This window comes from Oxyura jamaicensis, chromosome 5, assembly GCF_011077185.1.
Source record: "Oxyura jamaicensis isolate SHBP4307 breed ruddy duck chromosome 5, BPBGC_Ojam_1.0, whole genome shotgun sequence".
Lineage (NCBI taxonomy): Eukaryota > Metazoa > Chordata > Aves > Anseriformes > Anatidae > Oxyura > Oxyura jamaicensis.
In genome coordinates, this window is record NC_048897.1 from 43603730 (window position 1) to 43630537 (window position 26808).

General features: G+C 40.1%; 3 protein-coding genes and 1 non-coding gene across 10 annotated transcripts in view; 3 read left to right on the plus strand and 1 right to left on the minus strand.

Moving 5' to 3' along the window:
- The first annotated feature begins 328 nt into the window (after nt 1–328).
- TRNAI-AAU lies at nt 329–402 on the plus strand. The gene has a single exon. It is a non-coding gene; the product is annotated as a tRNA-Ile (tRNA).
- Nucleotides 403–447: 45 nt separating this feature from the next.
- Nucleotides 448–12966, plus strand: ZNF839 (zinc finger protein 839). Of its 3 annotated transcripts, none has more exons than XM_035327514.1 (8): nt 448–1041; nt 1848–2780; nt 4864–5115; nt 5998–6090; nt 6456–6608; nt 8123–8170; nt 9036–9174; nt 10863–12966. In XM_035327514.1, the coding sequence occupies exons 1-8, from the start codon at nt 577–579 to the stop codon at nt 11843–11845; spliced, it is 3066 nt and encodes a 1021-aa protein (XP_035183405.1). In that variant the 5' UTR covers nt 448–576; the 3' UTR covers nt 11846–12966. The 3 variants fall into 3 exon arrangements, with proteins under 3 accessions (XP_035183405.1, XP_035183403.1, XP_035183404.1); XM_035327512.1 differs by having other exon boundaries at nt 449–1041; nt 8123–8263; XM_035327513.1 differs by having other exon boundaries at nt 449–1041; nt 1851–2780; nt 8123–8263.
- On the minus strand, nt 3172–21694 carry CINP (cyclin dependent kinase 2 interacting protein). Of its 2 annotated transcripts, XR_004751254.1 has the most exons (6): nt 21569–21694; nt 20428–20596; nt 19061–19187; nt 17354–17483; nt 15678–15956; nt 3172–3514 (listed from the first exon to the last, which is right to left on the minus strand). XR_004751254.1 is itself a non-coding variant. In XM_035327533.1 (5 exons), exons 1-5 carry the CDS (start codon nt 21573–21575, stop codon nt 15754–15756), a joined length of 636 nt encoding a protein of 211 aa, XP_035183424.1. In that variant the 5' UTR covers nt 21576–21694; the 3' UTR covers nt 15623–15753. The 2 variants fall into 2 exon arrangements, 1 of the variants encoding a protein (XP_035183424.1); XM_035327533.1 differs by lacking the exon at nt 3172–3514 and having other exon boundaries at nt 15623–15956.
- TECPR2 (tectonin beta-propeller repeat containing 2) overlaps nt 21611–26808 on the plus strand; it is a 42968-nt gene continuing 37770 nt past the window's right edge. For 3 of the 4 annotated variants that reach the window (XM_035327508.1, XM_035327509.1, XM_035327510.1), the window contains exons 1-2: nt 21611–21744; nt 26396–26680. In XM_035327508.1, the coding sequence (XP_035183399.1) occupies nt 26447–26680 (234 nt within the window). In that variant the 5' untranslated portion in view covers nt 21611–21744; nt 26396–26446. Of the gene's footprint in view, nt 21745–22126; nt 22189–26395; nt 26681–26808 lie in introns of those variants that run through there. The other variant, XM_035327511.1, reaches the window with a different exon arrangement.

Genomic DNA, 26808 nt, shown 5'->3' on the forward strand with positions numbered 1-26808 from the left:
GTTTTAAAAAATATGCTATAAATGCGTTGTTTAATTCAATGCAACTGGCATTACACCCTAGAAGCCTCCTGGAAGTGTGAGCTCATTGAGTTAGAGGGAAGGCAAATCGCCCGCTAACGTGTCCCGCGGCTGCTGCACCTCAGCAGAAGCACTGCCAGCCGGGCGGGAGGCTCCGTTCGAGGCTCACGGTCTCTCCGTATCCCTTGGGCTTTCGAGTGCAGCGAACTCTGCCTCTTCTCTGCCTTCCACCCCTCGTTGCTTTCCTTGGGTGAAGCAACGATCCGGTAGCATACATCTATAGCTTGCGGGTAGGCACCTTATACCAACCGGCCGGTTAGCTCAGTTGGTTAGAGCGTGGTGCTAATAACGCCAAGGTCGCGGGTTCGATCCCCGTACGGGCCAGGAGTGTTTAATTTTTCCCTCCGTCCCCTAGCCGCAGGCCAAGGCCACCGTCCTTCATCTTCCCGCAGGGCCGCAGTGGCGGGATGAAGGGCAGGAGCCGCCGCCCCCTCCTCCTCTGAGCGCTGCCCGGGGGAGGGCAGCCGATGCGGCTCCTGCCCGCCGCCGCCTGCCAAGATGGCGGCTCCCGAGGAGGGGGGCACGGAGGCGCCGCCGCCCCCTCGTCCTCCTCCTCCTCCCGCTGAGCGGGAGCCCCCCGGGGCGGCGGCCGCGTGCGGGGCTCCCCTCGGCGAGGAGGAAGAGGAGGAGGAGGAGGAAGGAGGGGAGCGGCTGGAGCGGAGCTTGGAGGCCGCCGGCGCCGTCCTCTACCTGCGGGCGGAGGGCGCGGGGCTGAACCCGGAGCCACTGGGAGCCGCCTCCGGGAGCCCTCAGCCGGGCCCGGCGGAGCCACCTCCCCCTCCGGGCCGCCTGGCCGCCGAGGAGCTGCGGCGGGTCATCGAGCAAGTCAGCAGGGCCCAGGAGTGGCACGGAGCGCCGCCGGGGACCGCCCCGCTTGCCCCCGGGGCTCCCCGGGACGCCGAGCCCGCCGCCGCCCTGCAGCACGGCCCGGCCGGGCCCGCGGCCCCGCTCCTCCCGCACCAGGTAACCGGGCTGTGGGGGCGCCTTTTGGGGGCGACCTCGGCTGTTAGCGTTTCTTTAATTCGTGTATTTTCTTCCTGTCTCACCCGGGTGTAGCGCAGTGGGGTTTGGAGTAGCTTCTACCAGCACGGTTTCGGTGTGCTGAAAGCAGCCCGGGCAGCTCGGGGGAGCTGGCTCAGGGCGGTGAAGCACAGGTGGCTTGTGAGTGCCTCTCTCGAAGAAGGTGGCAGAACTTGGGCTCCCAGGCGGTGCTTGAGGTTGTCGAGTGGTTGGTTTTGAGCTAAGGTGGAAATTTGGAAGAGGGGGAGAGAATAGGAAGGAGATGGTTAAGAGGAAGCATGCGTTACTGCTCGTTGTCTCAAAGTTCTCCTGAACAGAGCACTTGCATGTCCTGCATCGGGTGTGTGGCCTGTGCCATTTAACAGGCTGGAGCTTTTCTGCCTTTGGCTTGTTGAAGGTTATGAACCTGCCTACGAGGTGCAGTTGGCTCTGCTGTTCCAGAACAGGCCTGCTTGCAGGAAACGAAGCTGTAATGTCACCTACGAGCAATCCTAACGTGCTTTACCTGAACAGCAGTTACACTGGTGAGCATGCAGAAAAGCACATAGCTTGAAGGAAGGGAATCTGCTCTTTGACATTAAATCAGTGCTTTGATGCATTCAAATAAAAAACTAACAGTATGCACTCGTTCCTTCATGCCTTGCTCTAAGGGCATGTATGAATCATATTGATAAATAATGGCTTCATTTAATTAATGCTGTATTTGTGTAACCTGAGCTTTTTTTTTTTTTTTTTTTTTTTCACAAAAGCAGCTGGAGGCCATTTGTGTCCAAGTTCAGCCAGAACAGATGAAGGAAACTGAAAGGCCAATGCCATCATTGGCACCAATCCAGCCCAAAACTATAACACTGAGTCAGTCGGTTGGTAGAAATTCTAGCATACCTGGACTTGGCGTTATTAATCCCCAGATAATTAGAATACAGCCTGTTACAGGAACTGAACAGGAGCAGCAGCAGGTTTTCCTACATAGTTCTTCTGAGTCTCCAATTCAATTCCTTGTGCAGAGACCTTTACCTTCTCGTGGATCAGTGTCTGTAAACAAGAGTGCTACAAGTAAGATGCTAAATGGGCAGAAAAAGGCACGTGCCACTGTATCAGCTACAAGGTCTTCAAATATTACCATGGTTGCAGCCAGCTCAGCAAATACCCTAACACCATGTCTTGAAAAAAAACAAAAAGACAAGCTAAAAAAATCTTTGAAAGTGAAAACTCGTTCCGGACGGATTTCACGCCCTCCAAAATACAAGGCTAAAGATTATAAATTCATTAAGATGGAGGATTTGGCTCATGGTCATCAGTCTGATTCTGATGACTACTCTGAACTGAGTATAGAAGATGATGAAGAAGGAAAGGTGAAGGGAAAGGATGCATTATTTAATTCTTCAAATTACAATCTGAAACCCAAAATGTTTAAATGTCAGATGTGTGAAAAATCCTATATAGGAAAAGGAGGATTAGCAAGACATTATAAACTTAATCCAGGTCACGGACAACTGGAGCCTGCACCTCAAAAAATACCTTTATATAAGCCTAATGGAAGTATATTTGTGGACAATCCCTGTGGAACAGGAGAGGAAACGATGAGTCCAGCACATTTGGATTCAGTTGCTGTCGCTTTTAATAATGAAAATGCACTGTCTACCAGTTTGGAAGAAACCGTTGGTTCGCAGGCTGGAGGACAGGTAAAGTGTGTTACAGCTGTCGGTTTTGTAGAAAATAGAAGGGCAATTTCATAGCTGCATACTGTACTCATTCATCTGAGTTACTGTTGACAATGATATGAGTATTTTTGAAGAGACTGAAGGTAGGGATCTAAATACATGTGAATTCAGTAGTGCTCATTGGTAAAACATGCAAGTCTTGTACTGCTCAGCAATATCCACTGATAGGCTAAATTAAACACATTTCCCATTAAGGTGTTTGCAAGAGACAACAACTTGATTTAAAAAAAAAAAAAAAATGTGTCAGGAATAGGATTCTTGCACAGGAATGTAAAATGTTCACTGAGCATTCCTTTATTACTGGCTTTCTGACATGCAGTTTGCAGATTGAAAAAAAAGTGGTCTGCGTAAATCTTCATATAAGAATGCTACATTGTTCATTCTATATAGCCTTTTGCATGACAGACAGCAAGACATCATCTGCTTTGTCAATTTCTGTTACTGAAACTTTTTTTTTTGTGGTAAAACTATTTGGAATTGAACAGTGGACCACAGCATTTCCTAGAGCAGGTTTTGAAAGTGAGGCTTAACTTATCCCTGCCGACTGAACGCTTTGAAACTTGACTCTCTGGGTCGGAAGCAACTTCAGCTGCATTTTTCTGTGATGTCTTAAGCTGGTCAATTTAAATAAAGTTTCTGTTCAAAGTAAAGTTCTCTCTTCTTTAGCTTGCAGTAAGAGCTGATACAGTTGTTGCCTAAGAAACAGTACCCTTTTTAGCTGTAGCAATGTTATATTTTTACTTAGAACAGAAGCTGTTCTCAGAAAAAATTAAAACTTCAGGTCAAGGTGCCAACATTGCAAACAAAACACCTCATCCTCTGTGCTTTTCTGTCATCTTTAGAAAAAGAGAGAAGCACAGAATACTGACGTCTGCTGCCTGTATTATTATGTGTTTGTTTCCCTGTGCAGCACTCATTTTAGCCAGGAATTCTTTAAATAAATAAACAAAACACAAACAAAAACCTTTGGGCAATCTCAGTACTTTTACTTTTTACTGCTAGATTGTTATCATATCAGTTGTCTTGAACTGGTAAATACTGATACTAGAAGTTTGTGCTGTAACTTGTTGATTTAGTTATAATTTTTGGCCAGGTAAACATTTCCTAGGAAAAATAGCGAGATTACTAAAACTGGTACGTTGATAGATAGAGGAAGGCATACAAGATCCCCATGTTCAACCTAGTCTTATGTTTAGAACTAATATAGTAACTTAATGCATGGGTTAGAACTGGTGTCATTTTGGCGTTTTTACAGCTTTCCTACTTATTAGAGTAGCAGGAAGCTACTGAACATTGGGATGAAAATGTACTGATAAAGAAAATGAGCTTGAACTGTTGTTCAAGCCTCTTAAAAGAATACTGGGATGTTCTTAGAAATTCTAGCTTGGAAGTGAAGACAAGACAGCTTTAGTAAGAAATCAATACTTTGATCAGTAAAAATTGCTTTGCACTAAGATTGCTATGGTAATTTAAAAACAGAAAATGTACTTTCAGGTTTGCCTTGTGCTATTATAACAGAAGCTACTTAGCTGTGTTCTTGGAGATTGGGAAATATATTTTGACTTTAGTTGTTGGGCTGTTCACTGTTCATGGCTGCCCAAAGTTTTTATATTTCATAAAATCTCCATGCTTTCACATTATTGCAATGAAACACATTTTTTGGGGGGTGTGTTTTACTGCTAATTAAGGTTCACTTCTATAACTTCTCTGTTCAAAGAGGCAATATCTTACTTCAAAAATATTAAGGATATTTAGCAGGCATAAACAACTCTAACTATATTCCCCTGATCTCTGTATTTTGTATGGTAATTTGCGGATCAAAAAGGCTTTACAAATAAAGGCATGTGAATATTGCTGAGGTAGCAGTCTACCTAATGTGAATTTCTTCTGCAACTTCTTTGCAGTTATGCTTGTATCCAACCTTGCATTTGTTTAATGCACTATTTATTTTTTGTGTAGGTGAAGAATTCATTATAAAATTTTGCCTTACCTAAAATGCTGTTTCAAATGGTGAATAAATACTTTTATTTTTCTTTTAATTAAGAATTGTAAGTCTGGAGAAAGCAGGCACCTGATGGAAGAGCAACAAAATGAAAGCAGTTCAGGACACCGGGGACCCGGAAAACCAAAAGGACCTGGAAGACCCAGACGACCAAAGAGACGTGGTCGACCAAGGATGGGTGGAAGATCTAGGTGCCCTGGAAGGCTTAGCAGACCTGGTCAGTCCCCTTCAAAGTCACTTAGTAGTGTGTCGACAGAACACAATGTATTCAGAAGAAAAGCTAGGTTAAAAGAGGTATGGTTCCCTTCTGTAATTACTTAAGTATCTCCTCCCCCACCTTTTTTAATGTTTGGATTACTTCAAGGATTTCTTTCCAGAAAGATTAGTTGATGTTCTTGTTTACTGAAAATATGAAAGCCTAAGACATTTTCTAAGAAGAAAGTATTAAGTTGGCTTTTAGGGAAAAATTACTTCCAGCAGAATGCTGGACAAAGGGAAAATGGGAACTCCGTGTGGAAAGGGCTTTTTGACATGTAGATATACTCTCGCTTTTCTTCTGGAGAAGAAAAGTTACTAGCTACTATTGTGCATCTACTCTAACACATTAAAAAGAAATAAACCCAACTGAAATGAGGCAACATTCTAACACACACACAGAAAAGCACTTGGGAGAGGATAGAATGAGGATTAAAATCTATGCAGCTAATATGACTGTTTGTTTCCTGTGTGTTGTTGAAGATCTTTAATGGTCCTGAATCTACTAACGTTGCTCTTTTTCTGAGTTTGAAACATTCGTGGGACTGAATGTTGTCTGTAAAGGTGTAGTTACTGCTTTGAGGTATTTTTAATTTATCTCCTGGTGTTAAACTTATCTTGTTGTTATGTATGCCTTTATTCTTAAAGCTGCTAAAACTTAAAGTATGTCTATCTCTGCCCCCCACCCCCAGTCCCCAAAGGCAAACTTGTTCCTAACTTGCATTTTTAACAGCAACTGCTTATAGGACTGACAGTGTGCCATGTGTTGTCTATTTAAAACAGGAAAAAAAAAAGCCACCCTGATATAGGATACCATTATGTACCTTGCAGAAGAGTAGCAATATTTTATGTTCTGAATGTGGGATGCATTAACCTCTGGAGGCTACTTCACTCTAATAAACTCATTATGGCTTTTCACAGCTAATACAACAGTGTGATAATGAAGACTTGATGGAGCTGGCTCTCCCACGTCTTACAAAGCTTGTTACAGTCTATGAATTCCTGTTGATGAAGGTGAGGTTATTTTATCTTTTTAATGTAAAAATGTTAAATTATTTCAGAGCAACTTCCATTAATATACCTTAAAAGATTCCTTCAGAGATGTATCTGAATTTCCTACGTTAGCATTGTGCAGAATATAGATGTTCTAGATAGCTACAGTTTTACAGAGGTCACACTTCAGCTTTACACAGGCTTCTTGCTGATAGGTCTCCTGATAGAAGGTATTTGCTCTCTGGTTCAGTGGCATTTTTGAAGATTCTGTAGTCTTTTAACTTGACTGCTAGTATTTTTAAATGTTCAACAAACTGATAGATTTTCATTTCATCTTCTTTTAAATATACAGGGTGGAAACAAAACCTTTCTTCTTTTATTTCTAGGTTGAAAAAGGGTATCCAGCCAAAGCTTACTTCCCAGATGTGTATAGGGAATTTGAAGAGTTGCATAATATGGTGAAGAAAATGGCTTACGATCACCTCAGTAATTCTGATTTGCTGAGTTGCCAGCAGCCTGTTGAAATAAAAGATGCTAAGGTAATAAAATACTCTACTTAGAACTGTGCTATTTTTGCTCTTTGTTTGTTTTAGATGCTTTTTAGATATTTTTATATCTTGTCTGATAAGTTTTGTTATCCTGGTAAAGTTATTTGAACAAGGCATATTTTTTTGATAAGCAAAAATGGTATTGCAAAAAGTACAATAAGCAAGCAAAGAGAAAAAGTAAATCCATAACAAAACTACAGTTCTAGTGCATGGCAATGTATAAAACTAGTTCTAACAGTACTGATTTCTGGTATCAGTCTGCATATCTAGGGTAGAGTACTATGAAGCTGTACGTTACTGCAAAGTGTGTTGAGCATTAAAAGTACACTGTGATATTTGATTAGGAGGGAAAAGGGCTATGTTTAAATTGAGTGGCATTGATTTAAAGGGATAAGTGGTTTCATTGCAGAATGGGGACAAATGGAATGCTTCTGTGCAGTTCAGTCATACTAACAAATTCAAAAGATAATGAATACATTGATAAAATTGAAAACCATTATTTCAGTAACTCTTCAGATTCATTGTTGATTTTTTTGTGTGTGTATTAATATGGATCTGTTTATCCTTAATTTGGTATATATTCCTCTTGATTGGAATAAAACATCTTTGTACATAACATGTTCTTGGTTTTCCCTTCTGTTTTGCATATTATGTCCAATAAAATTTCTAAATGATGTACCCTCACAAGGGTAGATCTGCACTGAACTTCCAACTACAATGAGAAGAGAGCATACTTGAAAACTTAATAGGGAAGGTAGAGATAAAATTTTGGTTTGTATAGTAATCCAGGTTAATAAACTCCTACATGGGCTGTTAGTAGTGCTTAGTATTTTTTGGAATAAATCACGAGGTTCACTGTATGTATTGGAAAAACGTTTTAGAATTACTGCCTGCTCATCTAACTATTTTGTAACTGACCAATTGTTTCTGTTTTGGAGAAATGAAATTGCACTGAGTAAAGGGATGCTGTCCATACCAGCAGTTGCACATTTGGATCTTTCTTGCTTCTTTTTTTCAGCTTTAATGTGCCTTCTTAATAAATGCTCTTTTAAGGTAAAAATAAGTGTGGAGAAGTCATATAGTAGCATACGTACGTAAGGATGAAGCACAAGAATGGGATTTGGAAAAAAATATATAAACTTTAGCTACTAACTTTTAAATTGCAATACTTGCATGTTTTTTTTTAAGTAATGAAGAGCCTCTACAATCTTCTTTATTAAACCCTGTTCTTAGTAACTGTTTCTGGATTCTATATATAACCACTGTACACTGTACTGATTCTTTTGAGTTTGCCCGTTAACGTTCACCTTCAAAAGAAGGTCACGTTCTATTAATATGGAAGCTAGCAGAAAACATCAGAGTCTAAATAATTCTTTAAGCTGTAATGACTGGTTGTCAGATGGAAACTGTGTACTTCTGGTTTAGCTTTAAGAAAATGAATCAGTATTTTTGTGTTCAGACTGGAGAGGCTAACTTTCACTTTTTTCCTGTAACTGTCTTTAAAGGTTGCTGAATCACTGGGAATTACAGAAATACTCACTGGAGAACAAAAGGTGCAAGGCATAGACTCTTGCTCACAATGTATAATTAAAATGGTTAGTGAGCAAGTGCCGGTGGAGATTCTGGGACAAAAACGGTTAGCTGAGGTATGGAATGCTTTTGTGAGAACTAAAAGTGAAACCAGAACATGAAGCTTGTTAAAATAGATAAATATTTATTTATAAATCATACTAGTATTATCTGACTTCTGTTAAAGTAAAAAGAGCTAAACCATAGCAGGCTCAGGTGTTAGACAAGTGGTTGCAGGGCTAATTGGTGGTTGGTAGAGGTGCATGAAAACAGCTCGTTTCTTTCTAGTAAGTCAGTTCCCCAGATTTGGTCTGTTGGCAGCTGGAGCAGGGAGTGCGGTCGATTTCCTTTTCTTGGAAGTCCCATCTCTACGGTCCTTCCCCTCAACTGTTCGATTTTTATTTAATTTAGAGTTGTTTCTCATGGAGGATAAATAAGACTGGCACTCTTACATTTTCTGCCTGTGGTTAGATTTGAGCTGATCTGCTCTTCTTTAACCAAACAGTGCTGGACAAGTTGTTCACAGCCTGTTAGTGATGTTGGAGAGAGAGCTTATAGCAGGTATCATGCCATACAGCTAATCACAAAGGCTCAGAGAGAAACTTTGATACTGAAGACAAGGCAGATCATTTCAACCAAATATCAAAAACTATCAGCGGTATTTTGGCTAAGTGTGAGAGCTGTGTTTAAATCCTTACCTCCTAGGAAGTCCTTCTTTTCATTGCAAAATCTTGTTTTCAAGGAGAGCATTAGTTCACTGCCGCGAAGTGCCCACAGTTAGTTTGTGTTCTTCTCCAGTACTGTTGGCTGTTGTGGTGGCAGCCAGTTAATTATGTCTTGTATTGACAGAGCTCAGGGGAGGAACTGTTGCCATCAGCCAAAAGGACCAAGTTAGAAGACGTAATGGAGAATGTGAATAATGCTTATGCCAGTCAAGATGAAGTGAAAGAAAAGAGTGGGAATTTATGTACACTCTTTGAAAAAGATGGTAACCTCTTCCCATTTTCCAATTATGTTCTGTTCATGGAGGAGCTGAGCGACTCTTTGTTCTTCAAGCTATTGTGGTTTTTGTCTTAAGGTTTCATTTCTCATCTTGCTTCCCGGCTTCTTCAAAAGCAGATTTTTAACTGGAAAGTCCTCACTGCAGTATTTGGAGAATAGTACTGTCCTCTGCTGCGCGTTTCCTGAATGCTTCCTGTCCACACTGTTCCTCAGAGCGGAGATAGTGCACAGCCTCTGTGGCAGCAGGGGGAGAGTAGAGGAAGAGGAAGCAGTGTGTATGTCTTTCCTCCTTGCCCCAGCAGACTGCAAGAGTGGAATCATTAGAGCTTTGTGGATCCTGGGGGAGGGGAAGAGCTGGTGCAGGCTACCCTGTATCCCAGGGGAAACAGGGGAGCTAAAGGCTGAAATTGAGACACCATTTTGCACAACAGTCTTTAGGCTGTCTTTCTTTTTCTCCCGTTTTTATCTTAATTCCCCCTGCTCCTCGGGGCAATTGGATTAGAGAGGAAAACAGAGATAGGTTCCCATTTGTAATTTCCCAAAACTGCACTGGTCTTTCATTTTCAAGTGTTGCACTATTCAGAGGCATTGTGATTCCTGTTGTGAAAGATCCCAGCCCTTACCCATCTCAAGTAAAGTACACAGCACTTCCATCCTCTTGCTTTGTACGCATCATTTTTTTTTTTTGATGTTGCTGTAAACTGCTTTTCTTTTGCCCTTTGCATGTCTTTGTCAGTGGTTGCTTTTTTGTGTGTGTGTGTTCTTCCCTATCCTTCCCCCAGTTTATCTTTGTTTCTCTGGAAGGCTCTCTGCATGACAGTGCTTATTTCTTGTTATCTTATGGTTTTCTTCTGGCCTATGAGGTTGTTTTTTTGTTCTTTCACTTGTACATGCTAGTAGGGCTTTTGCTAGTCTACAGCACAGAAAGTTAAAATAGTCCTTTCTGAGCTGTTAGGTCTCCTTTGTGCTGCAGTGGTATCTTTCATAACAACAGCAGAAAAAAAACTCTTCGTTCCTCTTGATCTTCAATAAAAATTGATGGCTCAAACTACTGCTGCTTAGCAGATACTGTTCAATTGCCTGCTAGGCTTATAAGACCTCTTAGTCCAGGTCATAGAACTGGTAAAACACACTAAATTTCTAGTGTTTTGCTCTTTTGGTCCTGGGGCTGCTAGCACAGCTCATTAGATATGTAGTAATTTGACTTCTCTGAATCCAGGATGAGCTCGACTTATCAAGAGAATTTTAAAGCTTCTGTCAGTTTAGTAATGGTAGTGAGGATGAGCAACTGGCAACCTTGTGCCTGGAATATTCCTTCTCGCTTAATGTTACTGGCTGTGTGCCAGATAGTGTTTGGCGTGCGGGGAACAGTTTGACTTTCAGCTCAGGTGTTTTTTGGGGTTAACAGAAAAATGCTGCTTCTAATGTAAGGTCCTTTGTTACTGAAATACACAATAATATTTCACTATCCAAGAAGTACCTTAAGTATTTTCATACCGGCCTTCTCATTGGGAAGTGCTTTGAAACTTCAAAAAGGCTTCAGGCTTGCTAATTTAGGGGAGGAGAGGAGGGAAGTGGTCTAGCTTTTCCTCCAAAGTTAAAGCTGAAAAAATAACTTTTTGGACATGCAGTACTAGATTGCCCAACAAAATGATATTTCTTCCAATTTTTCAGGTTTTAATCCACTAAATGGAGAAATCCTGCTTTCAGAAGGTAAACGTATCACTTGCTGCACAACTGGAAGCCTATTAGTGGAGGAACAGAATTCGCTTGTAGGTTCCGAAGTTAAAATCAGTGCTGAAAATTCAGGTACCTTCTCTCAGGCTGTGAAAATGAGGATAGAGTATTCCCAACCCGAAGATAAACAGGGGCCAGATACTGCAGGTGACACGTCTCTGCTACATACTGAAGTTGTATTGCCTGTTGAAGCAAACAGCTCAGCAGAATTAGTTCAAGCACACTTTGTGAGTGAGAATACAGCAGGTGGACTGTCAGTTCCTCAACTCTGCAACGCTGTGTCAGAGCACATGGTGAGCATTCAGACAACTGACTTGCCAATGAGGGAAGAAAGTGGTCTCAATCAAAAATATCGGACACTGCAAGAAGAAAGCCATGTTTTTGCTGTTAAAGGACATTCTGAGCAGCTTCACAACGCAGATATGACTGAGGAAATGCAGCAACTTGAAAAGGTGTTTTCAACAAACGTGCCAATAAGCCATCCACGCCATGCTCAGACTGAGTCGCACCAGAATCCTGTCCAGGAGGTATCCCTGTCTGTTCATGCGAACCAGGACTGCTCATTTAAAAACATGGGTGAATTTTCTTGTGGGACAGCGGAACAACATGAGCTGGAGAATACAATTACTGTAGGTGAAACTGTAGCTTTTGAGATTACTGAGGAGAGCCATGATTTTTTGACTCAGGGACATGAACAGATTTTTATTCAGACTTCAGATGGGCTTATTTTGTCTCATCCAGATACTGCTGTTTTGTCTCAGGCAGAAGGCATTGTTATTGTAACTGATTCTAATGGTACTACAATGCACATCCGAGCACCTGATGGGATACCTTTGGAAACTGTGGAAGCACTACTGGCAATGGAAGCAGATGGCCAAAGCGAAAACATTCTGCTCTCACAAAGCGAATTGGAGCCATAAATTAGAATACTGTACATGCTTTCTTCTGGAAAAGACTGTCTACATAAAAATGTATATTTTTCTAATGTGAATACTGAGATAACTGAAATTTAACTTATTTGTAAACTGTTTCTATGCCCTATACTTTTTATAACTTATGTTTATATAAATCTAAAACCATTGCAACCAAAAATTCTAGAATTAACATTGTTCTATTTGCTTTATATGTTGGGGGGTGGGTGGAAAGTGGAAATCTGTCAATCCTAAAATTGTTGCACTATTCCCTTTTGTTACATAATTCCTCTTCTCTCTAGCCATCTAAATTCAGTAAATTGTACTGCTTTTTGGCAGTGATGTGCTATGTACTGGCAAGCTGTATATGGGTAAAATAAAAACTATATTAAAAGTATGCATTTTTTGTGCTGCTGAAAATACAAAACCCTGCTGGTTTGCTCTTTCTTAAAGCTAGCTTGAATATTCATTAGCATCTAGATTTGGTGTACATAAATCTGTCTGAAAAAATGGGTAGTTTCAAATACAATCCACACTTGTGCATTCCGGGAACAATGTGACAGCCTAACTGATCTTCATTTAAATTACACTAGACTAAGCATCCACTGCTTAGAGACAAAAATAGCCTCAAACAAGAATTAATTTGTACTGAACTGCTGGAGATATTTTCAAGTGTTCTTGCCTAATGTTCAGCCATGCCTTCAACAGTTGTTGTTACTTGGACAGAAGTAGGAAGGTGTCTAATGTGAATTTCCTTAAATTCTTTTCTTTAACTTTAGTGCCTGATAGTCTCTTTTAGTTGTTAATTTCTATTATACTTTTTTTTTTCTCCTCCAGATGATGCATTTCATCAGTTCAAAGTTTTGGCCTTCCTAGTAAATCTACACTGCCCTGTACTGTTTAATCATAATAAAAATGTAACCTTGACTGTAATCCCTGTTTCTCCATGCAGAGAGAAAAGTTACCAAATTTATTACTTACTGATATTGCGTGTAGTCATAAAATGGCGTTTATTGCTTGGATGGTATTTTTGTGGGCATTCCTAGCTGCTGATAGTAGTCTTGTCCAAGGCACTAACTCTCAAAAAGCTTATCAGGTAAAAAAGAACAGTCCTAAATCACCAGCATCTTTATTATGTTCTTGCGCTCTTGTGAATATTACTGAAAACTGGTAACATACCTTTAAAATGTGTGTTGCCTCGTTGCTAAATACAAATGAGACTACACAAATAATTGGACAAATCAGCTAAAAATACCTGCATGCAGGTATTTGTTCTCAAATATTGATAGTAACTGAGTAAAAACTTATACTAAAATTGAATACAAATGAAAGGGACAATTTAGAGATGAAACAATCTGCTCTGTAATATTCCTTTAATACTTTTTTTAAAAAAAAAAAATTGGTTGCCTGAGTTGAATGTTGATTTATGATTAGGCAGGACACTGCATTTTGTTAATGGATGTGAAAGATCCTGTCTGTTTGTTGGATTTAAGGACTTTTTGTTGGGTTTTGGTTATTTTTTGTTACTTTGTTGTTGTATTGTTTTCTTTTTTAGGAGGTGGTAATGGCCAGAGGTAATTACTTAACAAATGAAGATACCATACAAAGTAGGGTTGTGCTGGTCTTGCCAAGTCTTAGATTGCAGTGAGCAATTCCTTATTACACTCTTTCATACTGTCCATCTAAACTACATCTGAGGGCTCCAAATAATGAAATTTTTAGAACTATAATGACAACACGTCTCTGCAATAACAATTTTGTAGCAATCTCCTGTCCTATAGCAGTCAATGCGCAAAGCAATTCATGAATATGAAGTCTCCTTCCTGAAGAGCTTAATTCTTCTGAGAAATAAGAACAAACCACCATTTCCACCTGTGCAGAAAATGAAAACTCGCTGCAGTTCTTCCTTTCCTACTGATTTGTACATGCTGGGAAATAAAATATACCTGCTATCATCTTAAAAGAGCAGTTCTGTAAGTGAACAAACCTTGCCTTCTTGCAAAATATTTCTCAAGTATGAAGGTGTTTCCATAGTGACAAGGGTCTGGCCCTACTCAGATAAATTAAGGTGGCTGTTAAACTACGCGGAATGCTTGCAAGGAGCAATAATAAAAACTAGCAAAGCTGTTCATAATTGATGGTATTCTCGAGCTACAGCAGATTATTTTTTTTAATGCACTAGAAATTTTGGCTAAGAATAGAACACTATTAAGCTGTCAGAAACAACCTTTGTTGAACAGAGCAACATGCAAAAGAAAACTTTTCCAATTCATACATGTCTATTCAGTTATTGCAGGCAATTCATGCACCTCCTTTACCAAGCTTATGAGGTTTCAGCTTGGAACTAGTTAAGCAAAAGTGACCCTATGTTTCCTATCAGAAATCTGTTCCAGAATCTGTCACTGTTAATTACATTTTTATAACGTCAAACCACAGCCATTGTGGGCATTTCATAGCAGTGTGCATTTCATGTTATTTTTAGTTTAAATAGTTGTTTCAGGGAGAAATCTAGGGTAAACATCTGTCAGGGCACAGCAGTGGTTCAACAGCACTAAGAAATGCTACAGCAATTGAGTGGAATGGAAGACTGGAATTGGAAAGCAACATTTCATATAGTAGCAGGCCAGATAGGCAATCACTAAGTGGGAGGAATTTGCATTATTAATCATAATTAAGTAGAAGGGCCTAACTTCCCTAGACATTAGGGATTTAGCTTACAGAAATGATTGAACAGCTGCAGAGTTTGCAAGTTATAATACACTTTTGTGAAAAGTCCTGATTTGCAATAAGAATCAAACCTTTAATAACTGTTGGCAAGTGTAGCAACTTTTCCATGCCACCCAGCTCTGACATAATGGTATGCTACAGCAATTATACCTTTAGGAGTGAAAGCAAACATGGGTATTGAATTCCTTTCAGCATTTATCTTTTTCATTAACTTTCTCCTCAACATACTCACTGCCGTGCTTTCTAAGAAAATCAAAAAGCAGCATGAAAAAGAAAAGCAAAAAATAGAGCTACCAATCTTCTTATGTAAATTGCTAACCAAAAATGCAAAAAGGGCATGCCTTTAAGCCAAAACCATCAGAAACCTTTAAACCATCAGAAACAGTAACCCAAGGAAAAGCTCACTGAGCTCTATGACAAGAAGCAAACAATATGGTCTAAGGACATAACCAAAGCAGGGCTGGCTTTTATTCAACAGAGCCTTTCATGAAAAGTTGCAACGCTTCAAAAAAGACAATGCCTTTTTATATAATATCTGTGCAACAGCAAGTTGTACTAAATCTTCCAAATGTAGTACTTCAGGCTTGGATCACTCTTCAAGGGTAAATCACACTATAATCAAAACCAAACCAGAATTTACACTACTGTCTACAACAGCTTTTCAGGACCACATACCAAATAATGTGGATCCTTTTAGATCCACTTTAAGATCCTGCCTTTTGTGCTCTCTTTTCCCTTCCCCGTTTATAAACTAAGTACAAGAGTGCCAGCCCTGTCAAGTCATGGAAAAAAACACGAGAGCAAGAAGCACTGAATTTCTATGGTGAGAGCAATAATGTAGGTAGTTTAGACTGTCAGGACTTTGAAAGTAGTAAAATTATTTGTTCTAGGTGTCTATGTGCATTAATTCCCAATCCCTGACCACAAAGTAGTGTTCATCTCTTTCTGATTAGAGAACTTAGCCTTTATACAGCCTCCTACATAGGCTCTGTGTTACACTCGGTAAAGCAGCCAAAACCAAGTTGTTCCATGCAGAAAAGAGTATCAGCTAAGACGAACTAATAAATACAAACAGAAAAATATTTTTAATAAGTTTTACAAAAATTCAACTTACTTGGTGAGCCCTGCAAATTTGCCATTTCAGTTTCACATAAGCATCATTAGAAGCAAGGCGAGCAACATTTGAAGTTCTAGCACTGCCTGTGTCCTGTTTCCAGCAGCATGGCTTCAAGCAGTAGTTTGCTGCTGTTGTCAATATAAGGCTGGTATAACCATGATGATAAATAGACCATAATCAGATCCTGGTCAGCAGAATGAGCAATTTCTTCTACAATTGTTTTCTTGAGTTGTAGTTCCTTCTTGTACATTTCAGAGAGCTTCAGCGAAACCTCATCTGAAATGGATTGAAAAACCAAGCACAGTGACCACAACAAATCAGCAGTTCCCTAAATGTTGAATTTACACCTGTGCTATGTTGATCATTAAAAGAACTCTACCTTTACAAAAGCTGTTCCCCATATTTATACATCTTGGTTTTTATGATGTTTGTATTCTTGAATATAAAATGCTAAACATTTTCCTCAGTTTTCAGGTTTTGGCTATACTTTTAAACACTTGTAATTTTGATACGAATTGCATTTTAATTCTAGAATAAGCAATGGTATTGGTTTTCCGGATCCACTGTAAAACTAGCAGTTGCTACATCTTTCCTTTTAAATAACTGAAATTTGATGGTAAAATTTTGCAATGCTATCTTGGAATATAAGCTTCACATTTTAGAGTCATTGAGTGATTCTATGATTTTATGTCCTCACTTGCTGTCAGGCCCTTTACCAACACATGATCACCAACAAGTGATACCAATAGCGAAGAATAATGGTAAAATACTTTTATATAATTCTCTCTTTAATTGCTTGACTTTCTAAAAAATAACTGCACAAAATAATTTTTGAGAGGGACTGATCTTTGTTTCCAACTTAGCCTGAACTACCACTATTTTCAGGAGGATTTAGTCTTTCACAGAGTAGAGAGCATCACTAAATGATTCAGTCACCATGAGTGTTTTGACAGCAGTTGTCTTTGTCATTCTTACCCTTTCAAGCTGACAGAAACTAATATGTAAGATTTCTGATAGCTTGTGGTAATGAAGTAAGAAGCAGGGCTTCACAAAGGCATGACTGTCATGACTTCACAGAGAAGGCAGCTGGTTTGCATGCAGTTAGGCTCCTCTTAAATTTTTTAGAACTGTAGCAATAGCAGCTGGGAGGCAGTGCCTTTTAGTGAATGTAAAAAGGGCTGATATTAACAGTAACTGAACATTTCCTTACTTGTCTCAACTGACACTGTGATCAGAGCTATTTCCCGTTGGCTGCCTGAGAATTAACTGAGGTGTATCTTGTTCTCTGCATTCAAGGATTCCATTTCAGTGTCAAGTAACAAGTCATTCAGTAGCCTGCAGCTTAACACTACCAAGTTGCAAATATGTCCCTCTCTCCAAAGGATGTGGCTGTTGTAGCTTGGCCATTGTAGGCTGCTGACAAGCTTAGTTTTATGCTGTAATTGTTGCATGTCAGACAATGCTTGGCAATTCATACAAGCAGTCATCAGCAGTAATCCTAAGCCAAGTGGTGCACTCATGTGTTTATTGATTAGTCAATTATAAAGGAGACTGATTCACACTCCCTCTCTCCAAGGGAAGACATCCAGATAAAATGGTTTATTTTTCAGTTCTAAATTAGATGACATCAACAACACAATGCATTTATTTAAGATGATCAATATTTTACTTACAGAAGTACGGTGTTGGCCACGTGTGAAATAGGGGTGCTGTGCAATTCCCAGCTCTGTGGTGGAATGTTTCCAAGTCACAGATTGCTTTAGTAGTCGAAGAGAGCTTTTCCATTTTCAGCTGTATTTTTGTCTGAAAATGATCAATGTGTAATGCTAATGAACATCTCAGGAACATTAGGCTACTATAAACTTGAACATCTTTTTAAATACTCTTTCTGAAGAATTTACTTAGTCTTAACATTTCTAATTCTTCTTTTAACTGCAGATGGGAATCAAAGCTGGAATTTATATACAAATTTAATATGAGATACCCTAAAATTTCAAACACTCCAGATATGAATTAGTGACTTTGCATATTTCTTCTGCTTTACCCCCAAGCACAAATATATTAAAGTTCCCTCTCACTTTTTTATATCTCTTTGGATTTTTCCTATAAACTAGAACTGTAAAAAAACATCAGACTGTCTATGAACAAGTTTGGCATAAGTCTTATAACCACGTTTTTTTACATAACCATGTCAATGTGACTTAAATCTGATTTCAATAGATTGGCTGTAGGTGTGAAAAGCAGTTCAACCTATGACTAGCAATTTATCTACGCTGATTGAACAGCTTGCTGTGACAAACAGGTCATCCTGTCCACCTCTTTCATGTCCACCTGTCTTTGTACATTACCTAAGGGGACTGATATTTATAACAAAATTGAACTCACATTCACTATCTTTAAGTAAAGAAGCTAAGATACAGGTATTTCTGTAAATCTGTAAGCTTACCAGTTTACCAGGGTCAAAAGAAATGAAAAATAAAGTGTCTGTAGTGATATGCTTAATATCCAATCTAGCACAGGCTGCTTAGACTTCTGTTACTCAAGCGTAATAAAAAGCTGCATTTATACCTTTGCTCATCTGAATACAAACTATCTCAAAGGAAAAAAAAAAAAAAAAGGAAAAGGAAACCCCCAAATTACTGTTGCTTTTTCCCACGGATCAAAATCTTAGGAAAATCTAGCTGCTTATTCTAAATACTGGTCTGGTATCCTGTCTGTATAAAAAGCATACCTATTTTCTTTATATTGGGCCCCCACAATGGCTAAAGGCCTTAAAAGTAATTTTTACTAAAAATTTTACATTTCGATATGGGGCAAAGAAATTCTTTTAACTTCCTGTCAAAATGAAAGGTGACATTAATTCCTGACAATTTATCCACGAAGAAGGTGGGTTGCATAGTAATTATCTTACTCTACTCCATAAAGAAAAGAGTTCTGCACAGTAAATGCAGGTAGGCAGATTAAAATATAATTGCATTGTCTGATCAAAGATAGCTGCAATGGATATCATGGTAGAAAAAACACCACTGCGTGCTTTAAGTTGTTTGCTGTCTTCTAAACAGAGGGAATATTCAGAATGAGAAAGAAGACAACAGGTGCAGTTTTAGAACAGACTTTTGTATGACTTGCTTTCAGATCTCATTATAAATCACATTATAAGGGAGGAGTAGAATTATAAGCAGAAGGGAGATGTAAAAATAACTTTATCAAGCAAAGAAATGGAGTGCACTGGATTTGTAATCATTCAGGTCTGAAGCCAAAGAATTATGAATAAGAATCCCAATTTTTCTGTTTACAACAAATATTTGAAGTCATTTTCTTATGTCATATTTGAAAAGACTTGGAACTGATTCATACTAAGACTGAAAAATGAATATTACCATATGCTTTAAGGTCTCTAGTAGTTCTGCACAGCATTTGTCCAATTCTTCATTGTATTTTGGAGCTGGCTTTTCAGATTCTGTAGCACTGTTATCGCATGCTATCTCCAGTTTGTTATCTTGAAATCTAAAATAGAAACATAAGGCAGGGTGAGCAACTGCATACAGGTGTACTCAAGCTGTGCAGACTTAAAATCCATGTGGTCTGATCACACAAAATCTCTCACAGGCCGTTTATGAGAATTCCAACAAAAAATTGTAAATGACACAGCTGGCCAATTGCACACAATGCAATTGCACACAATGTGAGCAATTGAGGCTGGTATCAAAATCCTCAGAGGAACATAAAATTATTCCACTTTACAGCATGTGCTCAAAAAAACAGTTGCAAATGTTAAGACAACACCTCTCTCCACTGTATATTGCCCCTGTGTTGGAAGTTATCCATCCTCTCATAATGGACAAGGAGGAATGTTTGTCAAGGCTTTGGTTAGCCCAGCTGACAAGCTGGTACCTCACCACAAAGTCACTTTCACTGACAGTTTAAGTTAAGACATTTAATGTGAACCAGGAGCAGCTAGTTTGCAGGTATGTATCTCTCGTCTTGCTAACCTTCCCCCACAGAAGCTGTAAATTTGACAGAGATGGAACTGCTAGAAAGAGAAAGCAACATTTGACATCATTTCAGCAAAATATTCTTGAGCATGTCTGTCAGAACCCTGTCTAACAAACCCTGTTCAACTGTCAGGACTCTTTGGAAGCTTCTTCTGAAAATCCTGCTTGTTATAGGTTTGTCTTCACTGCATGAAGACATAGCTCTACTGAAGTTACTGTGCTTGTTTTGTTTTTAAACCATTACTGTTACAACTTTTTTTTTTTTTTTTTTAAATCTTTTGTCTATATAAATCACTGATTCTTCCTTAAAATCTGCTGAACTCTTGCTCCAGTGATATTTGGTAATATTGGCATCAGTGTAAACATACAAGAGAGCTCTCTTGCATCTCTCTTGCAAATTTCTGGGTGGGCATCGATTTGTAGGATTAGACTCTAACTTTTTACGTTACGTAAATATTTTAAATAGCCCTTATGCTTGACTAAGTATAATAAATATCTTCTATTTCTTGCAAATGCCACTACATTGTGAGATTATTTTAATCTTTATTAAACATTTACACCTTATTTGAATGTAAACAGTTTATGTAACCAAAAAGTGCAACGGCTTAGTTTGATCTAAGAGCTAGCTAATCCACTCTGACTTGTTCTTTCCCCAGTCTACAAAAATCTTTCTTTTGAAGAAAACAGATTAGTTTCTCAATGTAGGCAATCCTTATGCTGTCTTTACTTGTATATGGTATTAACATACTTACTGCTCACTGATCTTCATGTTGACTATTTTGTTTGCAGTAGTAAATCCATTATCATTCAGTCTCTCCCATTTCATCATTAAATTATGCCAGTCTGCTGCATTATCTTTAATTTTTCTTGCACTGACAGATAAAACAGGTCTTCTTGGGGTACTGTCAGCAGGACTCTTTGCTACACGAGAAAAAAAAGATTCAAGCCATTTAAAACATAAACAAATCAGTGTGCTGCCCTGCAGGTGCATGTATAAACGTGTTCCTTGCTTTACTGCTGAGTATAGATTAAAGTAAAATATAATTTATTATAGATTGAACTATAGTAATCATAACTTCAATCCTGAAATCTAATTCCTTACCTATCAGCTTTGTTACACAATAATCATATTATTAAAAAAATGTGTGATCTGAGATGTGATGTTGTAACGTGGACAGTAACAGTTCTGTAGTACCGATTGCTGTAGTGGTCATCTGTCAACATGTTATAAGCTTATTTTCTTAAGTCAAATGTTAACTCAAGGTATGACAAAAATAGTCAAGGTAATGATGACTACGTGCATGCAAGGTTGTTGCCATGAACACCTGAATTAACTCAGTATGCCAATACATGATCTAGAAGTGTCAGGGAGAAATTTTGGTCCCACTGAATACAGTGGGTGCTTTATCACGGACCACAAAGCCCAGATTCTGAGAGGTACACACCAGTACCTGATGTAGCTGTGTCTGCATTTGAGATGCACCACACAACTACTCTGCTCACAAGCATCAACCCCTCCCCCGCAGCATGGGGGCTGCACACCCAGCTCTTGCAATTCACTAACTGCACCTACTGTATTTACAGGGCTATTTGAAGGCTGCCACACACATGAAGTGCCCACACACGACAAGACACTGCTGTCACTCGCTTCTCCCAGCGACACGAGAGAAGCACCTTCCTCAGCCCTACAGCCCTGACTGAAAACAACACGCCAGCAAGCCGGAAAGGAAGAGACAGACATTTTATTCGCGTATAGCAGGAAGCACCAGACCCTTACCCCGTTCCCCACCACCACCACCACCACCCCTCGCTCCCCCCCGGTGCCCTGCAGCCGCCCGGGGGCTGAGGCGAGCAGCCCCCACACAGGGCCGGGCCCATGGCGGCGGCACTCACCGGCCATGGCGGCGCCCCGCGGAAGTGCGCTCACGTCCGGCCCCGCCCAGCCCCGGCCCCGCCGAGCGCCGCAGGCAGCCGGGGGCCGCCGCCGGTGCCTCGGGGCCTGGGCAGCGCCGCGCTCCCTCCCCGCTCCCCGCCCCGAGCAGCCATGGCCGCCCCCGGCTCCTGACGAGGTGAGCGGGGCCGGGAGGGCGGCGGTGGGCGCCCGCGGGAAGGCGGAGAGGGGGTGCGGGCCTCGGGAGGGGGGGGGGGGGAACGGCGGGGGAAGCTGGCTCGCTGTGCGGGGAAGGAAGGTTTGGGGAAGGAAGATTTGGGGAGGAAAGGTTTGGGGAAGGAAGATATTTTTTGGGGGGTGCTGGGTGTCCCGGCTCGCCAGAGTAAAGCCCGTCGCCCCGTGCCCCTTTGCCACCTGCGTGTGCGGGGCCCCCGCGCCCTCCTTTCGGTCTCTGCCACCCGGTGCCGAGTTTTTTTTCTTTCTCTTTCCTTTCCAAAGAAACTCTCCCGAGCCAAACTGCGGCGTTTCGCGGGTGTGAAGGAGCTGTGTGTGCCGCCAGCCCGCTAGCTGGTCGTCTGCCTGCCGGTGGGACAGTGGGGAGCCAAGTCCTGCCCTCAGCCAGGTGATGGTTTGGTGCTCCCCTCGGCGTTTTGGTTTCTCTTTTTTTTTTTTTTTTTTTTTTTTTTTTTTTTTCCCGAAAAACTTTGGAGATGTGGCTGTCAGGTGGCCTGGTCCTCAGGCTGAAAACGTGAGGAGTGACTGAAAATAACACTTGTAGCTGGTGGGATCTAGTTGTGATCAGGCTGCTGTGTTTAGCAGCAGTCATAAATATGAATTTGTCCATGGTCTGGAGACCTTAAATTTAAGTTTGTATTATTTTTTTTTCGATCAAAGAATAAAAAAGATAACAGCGCAGATGTTCCTTCTGTACAGACAGGATGCTTGGGCTCAGAGGAGTGCGGTGACAGCTTTAGCCTCATGTACTGGATGTCTGGCATATCCTGCAACTGAATCTTTAACCACTAAGTGTCTGTTTAACCATGGGATTATCTCTGACAGTAGCTGTCTCTGTAAGGCAACGCTGAGCCTTATTCCCGGTTCTGAGACTAGAGAAAAGGAAAAATGATTCTGTTTTTCAAAATACTGCATTTAATGCAGTGTTCAAATGCTTGTGGTCTCTATGAGCTGAGAAGGAAGGGCTCTGTTTCTTCTGGTGATAATTTTTTCATGTGTAGCATATGGTATTTTTCTCTACTGTGTATCTGCTGCAGGCTAGCTGCTTCGTGCAATCTGATTTGTTCTAAATGGCTCTTACGTACTTCAGATAACTGCTGCTGACCCGGCGAACGTGTGGGTCCATTCCAACATCTGGCTGCAAAAATAGTTTTGCCTTTGAGTAACAAAATGAGAAAAATGGGTAAAATAAAATCTAATGCTATTAACAAATAGGAAGAAGCTGTATGTGATGTGTAACTGTAATTAGAAGGTTGTTGGAGGTTTTAGGCTCAATCAGAGGAGAATCATTGCATTTGCACAGTGCTTGAATGTATAGAGCTACATTGCAATTCCCTAGTCCTTTATACATTTGTTTGGTGCAGATAAAATTACTTAATTAGAAGTATTTTTAGTAAAGTGATGATTTGAGCTTTCAGTTATGTTTTCATACAAGCAGTGCAAGTGTTTTGTTAGTCTGTAAACTACTCAAGATAAAATTAATTTGTATGATTACAAAAAATTACAGTTCATTAATACAGTTTTTGATTGTATGGGGTGAATGGGTTATAGAGAACAAAAATAAATTTTGCTTTTTACAACTTTCTCCTCAGAAAGTAACAGGATGGCTTAGGTTGGAAGGTACCTTGAGGACCATCTTATTCCAACCCTCTGCCATGGGCAGGGACACCTACCACCAGCCCAGGTTGCCCAAAGCCCCATCCAGCCTGGCCTTGAACACCTCCAGGGATGGGGCAGCCACAGCTTCTCTGGAGAGCCTGTGCCAGGGACTAACCACCCTCATGGCAAAGAATTTCCTCCTAACATCTAATCTAAATCTCCCTTCTTTTGGCTTAAAACTGTTTCCCCTTGTCCCATCACTATCTGCCCATGTAAAAAGTTGCTCTCCATCTTTTTTATAAGCCCCCTTTAAGAAATGAAAAGCTTCAATAAGGTCTCCCCAGAGCCTGAACAGCCCCCGCTCTCTTTGGATGGCATCCCTTCCTTCTGGTGTATCGACTGCACCACTCAGCTTGGGGTCATCTGCAAATTTGCTGAGAGTGCACAAGATCCCACTTTTGATGTCATTGAAGAAGATGGAATTAATGTGTAGAAATTTTATGAGGAGTGAGAACCCTAACCTGACTGCGTTTTTAAATTTTAATTTAGTGTGTGACAAAAATAATTCCTTCCTGTGTTTTCTGTGGGGGAGGGGAGGAGAATATCATCAAACTCACCCCCATTTTTCTTCTTCAGTTAAGCACAAACTTGCAAAAATGTGTCATATTGCCAACAGAGTTGTTGTAGAATAAAGAAGAGTACCCTTTTTCTGGATAATAGAAGTTTCTGTAATTCTGTAGTTTGTAATGAATTATTTTGGATTAACAGTTGTAATGGAGCTGTGAGGATAAGGGAAGGATAAGGAGAGGGAATGAATTTTGAGGACTGCGAGGCCCTTTGACAGCTAGGGAATGTGCAATGGTTTCAGCTACAAGAGTGTCTTAGGATGATGACAGATGTGAATTGTGGGAGTGACAAAGGGGAATTAAAAAGCAAAATATGTGAAAGTCATGAGGCAGTAGCTAGGGAGTGGAAGAAGTTTTAGACTTAGGACAAAGACTGGATTTTCGTGTTTAAAAAAAAAAAAAAGATGACCAGCAGGCAGTAAAATTGCTAAACTGGCAAAGCAACATGTTTAGAGCAACAAACAAGACTCTAGCATTGGGTTCTCCATTTGACTATGTAGATAGAAGGTAGCAAATGCTAAAAGAAAGGAGTCCTAAAATAGTAAAGAGGTGTGTGAAAATATTGTAAAGGAATGGTGGTGCTCTTAGGTTATTTGTTACTTTAGCAAACAACTCTGTAAAAATCTTTTCATTCAGAAATAGTTTGGACATGTGAATCATCTAATCCCTGTGATATTTTATGAAATAAGTGTCCCGAGAGGTAGTAAACACTGGTGGAGAGTGGAATTATTTTCTAGTTTCTTAATCACCATTGAGAGCATCTGGTAACTGCTGTTAGCTTGTTCACTGCCTGTTTTTGTAACAGAGCAAACATGAGTCCAGGAACCAATCTTTATTCCTTCTGTCTTGTCTGATGTGGGCTAGAAAGGGTAATGTCCCACAAGTAATCCCTTTGGATTTAGTGAAATTGCATGGTGACAGCAACCGTTGTGGGGCCCAAAGCCAGCATGCTCAATCCTCTTGCACAATAAGTGGCACCGTTTGAAAATTGAGACATCGGAGCTTTTCCTGGCAATGGAGATACTGAACTAGTGTAGCTGTATTATTTTTAATTTAGTTGAGATACACTAAGCAATGTGTGAAGCTGCAAAACAAATACCATTTTTATCCCACAGAAATACCAGCATAATAGGACATAGCACGCAGATTGCAGTAGGAATATTTTTCATAATAACTTTCAGCATTTAGCGGTGTTTCCAACTTAGGGTGGCATATTTCTGTATCTTGTTTCTCTAAGGTAGTTATAACTGCTGAAGCTAAAGAAAACTTTCAATGTTTACTTCCTTGAACAAGCATAGAAAGCTTTCTTTCCAGAAATCCAGAGTTTTGTCTTGGAAAATTGTATCTGTTTTGGGGAGATTCTAAACTGTTTCATTAATTGTGTTCGCTCACAGCAAAATAAAATTAAGAAGTGGAGATTTCCTTCCTTTCCCATTTTCTAAAATCATCCACGAAGAGAATAGGTTCTGCTACAAAATGGACTTGTCAAGGCTGTCACCCCATGATAATAAAATCTGCTGTTTTTATTTTTTTAAACTAATTTAAACATTTTTTCCCATACGTATGCATGCAGTGCTGCTCATCAGCATGAAGTTATTCAGTTACCCATAAGAGGAAACACAGGCATATGGTACTTTCTTTCTTTCTTTCTTTCTTTCTTTCTTTTACTATTCACCCCATGTCTTTTTAAATTCCATTGCTATGTGGATGCCTTCATGTACTGGCCAGATTGGGAGTTGGTTGATGTTTGTGTTGCCCTTTCCTTCCCACGCTATTTTTATTTGTTGGTTATTATTTGATTGTATAGTAGTTACAGACCTAACTGAATTGTTTCTCAGTCATGTTTTTATTGAGGCTGGGGGGCAAGAAGGTTGTGGAGTCGAGCATAAATACCAGCTTGACACTTTGATTTTATCGTGCCTTCATACACAGCGAGCATCCCACGCTCTCAGCCCTGGGAAGATTGAGGCTAGAGTCTTCAGATGGGTGAGGAAATGGATTATGCGGATTGTTCAGTGTCAGGCAGAGCCCATACGGTTCTTTCACTGCCCAAATATGTTCAAGTACAGTATTTCTTCTCAACTTCAATGAGGTCGCAGCTGCAAGAAAAAAAGCTTATACCAAATGCAGTGCTTACCATATATCCTTAGACGAGGACTGAACTGGAAAAAAAACAAGTTTATGCTAAACAACAAGGTTCTTCTTAAACTCTACTAGGGGATGTAAATTGTTCCGACTTGTTTTTTATTGTCTTTATACAAAACAAAAGCTGACAATTTCTGCATTCCTATTTGCTGAACAATGACGTTGTTAACCGTTCTTCCTTTCTGCAAAGAAGTTAATGGGCTGTCTTTTGGTTTTGTCTTTCAGATTTCCGTATGTTGTGAAGTACATGCATTTATTTCTGCCTTAAAATTACTGATGCCAATGCTTGCTATGGCATCTGTGGCTTCGCCGGTTATATTCAAGGAGTTTTGTCCCTTATATTATCTACTCAATGCCATTCCAACAAAGGTCCAAAAAGGCTTTCGCTCTATTGTGGTATACCTCACAGCGCTTGATACCAATGGAGACTACATTGCAGTGGGGAGCAGCATTGGGATGCTTTATCTCTACTGCAGACATTTAAACCAGATGAAAAAATATAATTTTGAGGTAAATGTGAACTTTTGACTTTGTCTCTTCTAATCAAGCTTTTCTCTGTGCTGAGTTGCTCAGAATTGGGTGACTTTGCAACTGTTTTTTTTGTCTCTTGATAACTTTGCAAGTTTTCTGTATGGTTT

Coding starts and splice junctions, on each gene's coding strand:
- CINP (XM_035327533.1), bottom strand. Junction 17,484..19,060: donor TAGAGACCTTAAAGCATATG/GTAATATTCATT, acceptor GATCATTTTCAG/ACAAAAATACAGCTGAAAAT. Junction 15,957..17,353: donor GTGGCCAACACCGTACTTCT/GTAAGTAAAATA, acceptor AATCCATTTCAG/ATGAGGTTTCGCTGAAGCTC.
- ZNF839 (XM_035327512.1), top strand. CDS start 577: ATGGCGGCTCCCGAGGAGGGGGGCACGGAGGCGCCGCCGCCCCCTCGT. Junction 5,116..5,997: donor GAAAAGCTAGGTTAAAAGAG/GTATGGTTCCCT, acceptor GGCTTTTCACAG/CTAATACAACAGTGTGATAA. Junction 9,175..10,862: donor TACACTCTTTGAAAAAGATG/GTAACCTCTTCC, acceptor CCAATTTTTCAG/GTTTTAATCCACTAAATGGA.